Below are 1638 nucleotides of genomic sequence, written 5' to 3'. Positions count from 1 at the left end.
CCCCGGCACGCGGCTGGCCAAGTTCCAGCTCAAGGTGAAAGGTGAGCAGGAGAGGGACGGAGGGCATGGCGCTGTCTCCTGCCAAGCCACGGTTGCATGGTCACTGATGACCCTGGGCTCTCTGAGGACCTGTGGAGGGCACGGTGCCCACTGGGCTGGGGCCCTGCACTCACCACTCCCCCTGTGGCCTCAGGCTACCCCACACCTCGACTCTACTGGTTCAAAGACGGGCAACCCCTGACCGCATCTGCACACATACGTATGGCGGACAGGAAGATGCTCCACACTCTGGAGGTTGTCTCTGTCACCAGCGAGGATGCAGGGCAGTACTCAGCCTACATCAGCAACACCGTGGGTGCTGCTTACTCCTCTGCTCGGCTCCTGGTCCGAGGTGGGTGCCCGGTGATGTGGCAGGGCCTGGCGTCCACACCTGGGTTGCTGTGGCAGGCCTGAAGCCAGGACCCAGTGGTCACTGCCCCTGTGTACAGAAGTCACAGGTGCCCAGAAACTGCTTCCAAGAGAGTGTGTGCCCCTAAGAGTTGAAGTGTGTATGTGTGAAAGTGCTAGTTGTTCAGTCATGTCCGACCCTCTGTGACCCCACGGACTGCAGTCCACCAGGCTCCTCTGGCCGTGGAAGTTTCCATTCAAGAATACTGGAGGGGGTAGCCTTTCCCTTCTACAGGGGATCTTTTCAACCCAGGGATTGAACTCAGGTCTCTTGCATTGCAGGCAGATTCTTTACTGTCTGAGCCGCCAGGGAAGCTGAGAGGGCAAGGGGCCCATGAAATCTGACTAGCTAGAAGGCTAGTTAGCTGGTGGAGCTGTTCCAGGCAAGCGTGGGGCCTTCAGTAGACTCTGGGGAGGAAGAGGCACATAGTCATTTTAGAAGTAGAAGTCTGAACTTCCTTACTTTTCCAAGTTGTGAGCACTGAAAGGTGATTCCAAGTCTGCGCTGGTCTAGGGAGCCAACATTGCCTGTGGCTTGGCTTCAGTGTGACTTTTTGAGCAGACCTCTTCCTGTGTTGGTTTCAGTGCCGTGCCCCAGACCCCTGGGCTGACATGGGGTAGCATTGCATCTGGTCCGTGGGGCCTGAGTGCGAATCCCAGGTCTGCATGGCCAGCCAGGTTTAGGAAAGGTGCTGTGTGTGGTGTGTGGAAGTGCGTGGGGCCCCCCCTGGGTGAGGCTCCCCCTTGAGACTCCCACCCTGATAGGCAGGCTTGTTCAGGGGAGCGGGCACCTTGGTGCTATAGATCTGACTTGTGTGCTTTTTTTCAGGCCCCGATGAACCAGAAGAGAAGCCAGCATTAGGTGAGCTGAATCCAGAGGGCAGAGAGAGGGAGGCCCTGGGCATAGATTCAGTGAGGGAGTGTGAGGGGGAATTGTGGAATTCCCATGCGGAACTAGGGATCCGTGTTGTTGACCACCAGTGCCCTGTGTCTTTCCAGATGCACGCCAGCAGCTGGTCCCACCCCGGTTCCTGGAGAAATTCACGTCCAAGAAGGTGAAAAAAGGTTCCAGCATCACTTTCTCCGTGAAGGTGGAAGGTAGGCGGTCCCGCTTCCCTGCCCCCACACACAACCCTTCTAGAGAGGCTGGGAGGTGAGCTGCCCTCCTGGTGTGGGGAAGGGCCGTCCACC

The 1638-nt window shown here is 57.9% G+C and overlaps 1 protein-coding gene across 1 annotated transcript in view; it reads left to right on the top strand.

Moving 5' to 3' along the window:
• The window catches only part of OBSCN (obscurin, cytoskeletal calmodulin and titin-interacting RhoGEF), a 225824-nt gene that overhangs the window by 200275 nt on the left and 23911 nt on the right, over positions 1 to 1638 (top strand). The window contains exons 75-78 of the mRNA XM_010847289.1: positions 1 to 41; positions 194 to 391; positions 1277 to 1309; positions 1447 to 1592. Coding sequence (XP_010845591.1) covers positions 1 to 41; positions 194 to 391; positions 1277 to 1309; positions 1447 to 1592 — 418 coding nt within the window. The remainder of the gene's footprint in view (positions 42 to 193; positions 392 to 1276; positions 1310 to 1446; positions 1593 to 1638) is intronic.

This window comes from Bison bison, unplaced genomic scaffold (genome assembly GCF_000754665.1).
Source record: "Bison bison bison isolate TAMUID 2011002044 unplaced genomic scaffold, Bison_UMD1.0 scf7180017864248, whole genome shotgun sequence".
NCBI lineage: Eukaryota > Metazoa > Chordata > Mammalia > Artiodactyla > Bovidae > Bison > Bison bison.
This window is presented reverse-complemented; position numbering and strand designations above follow the sequence as displayed.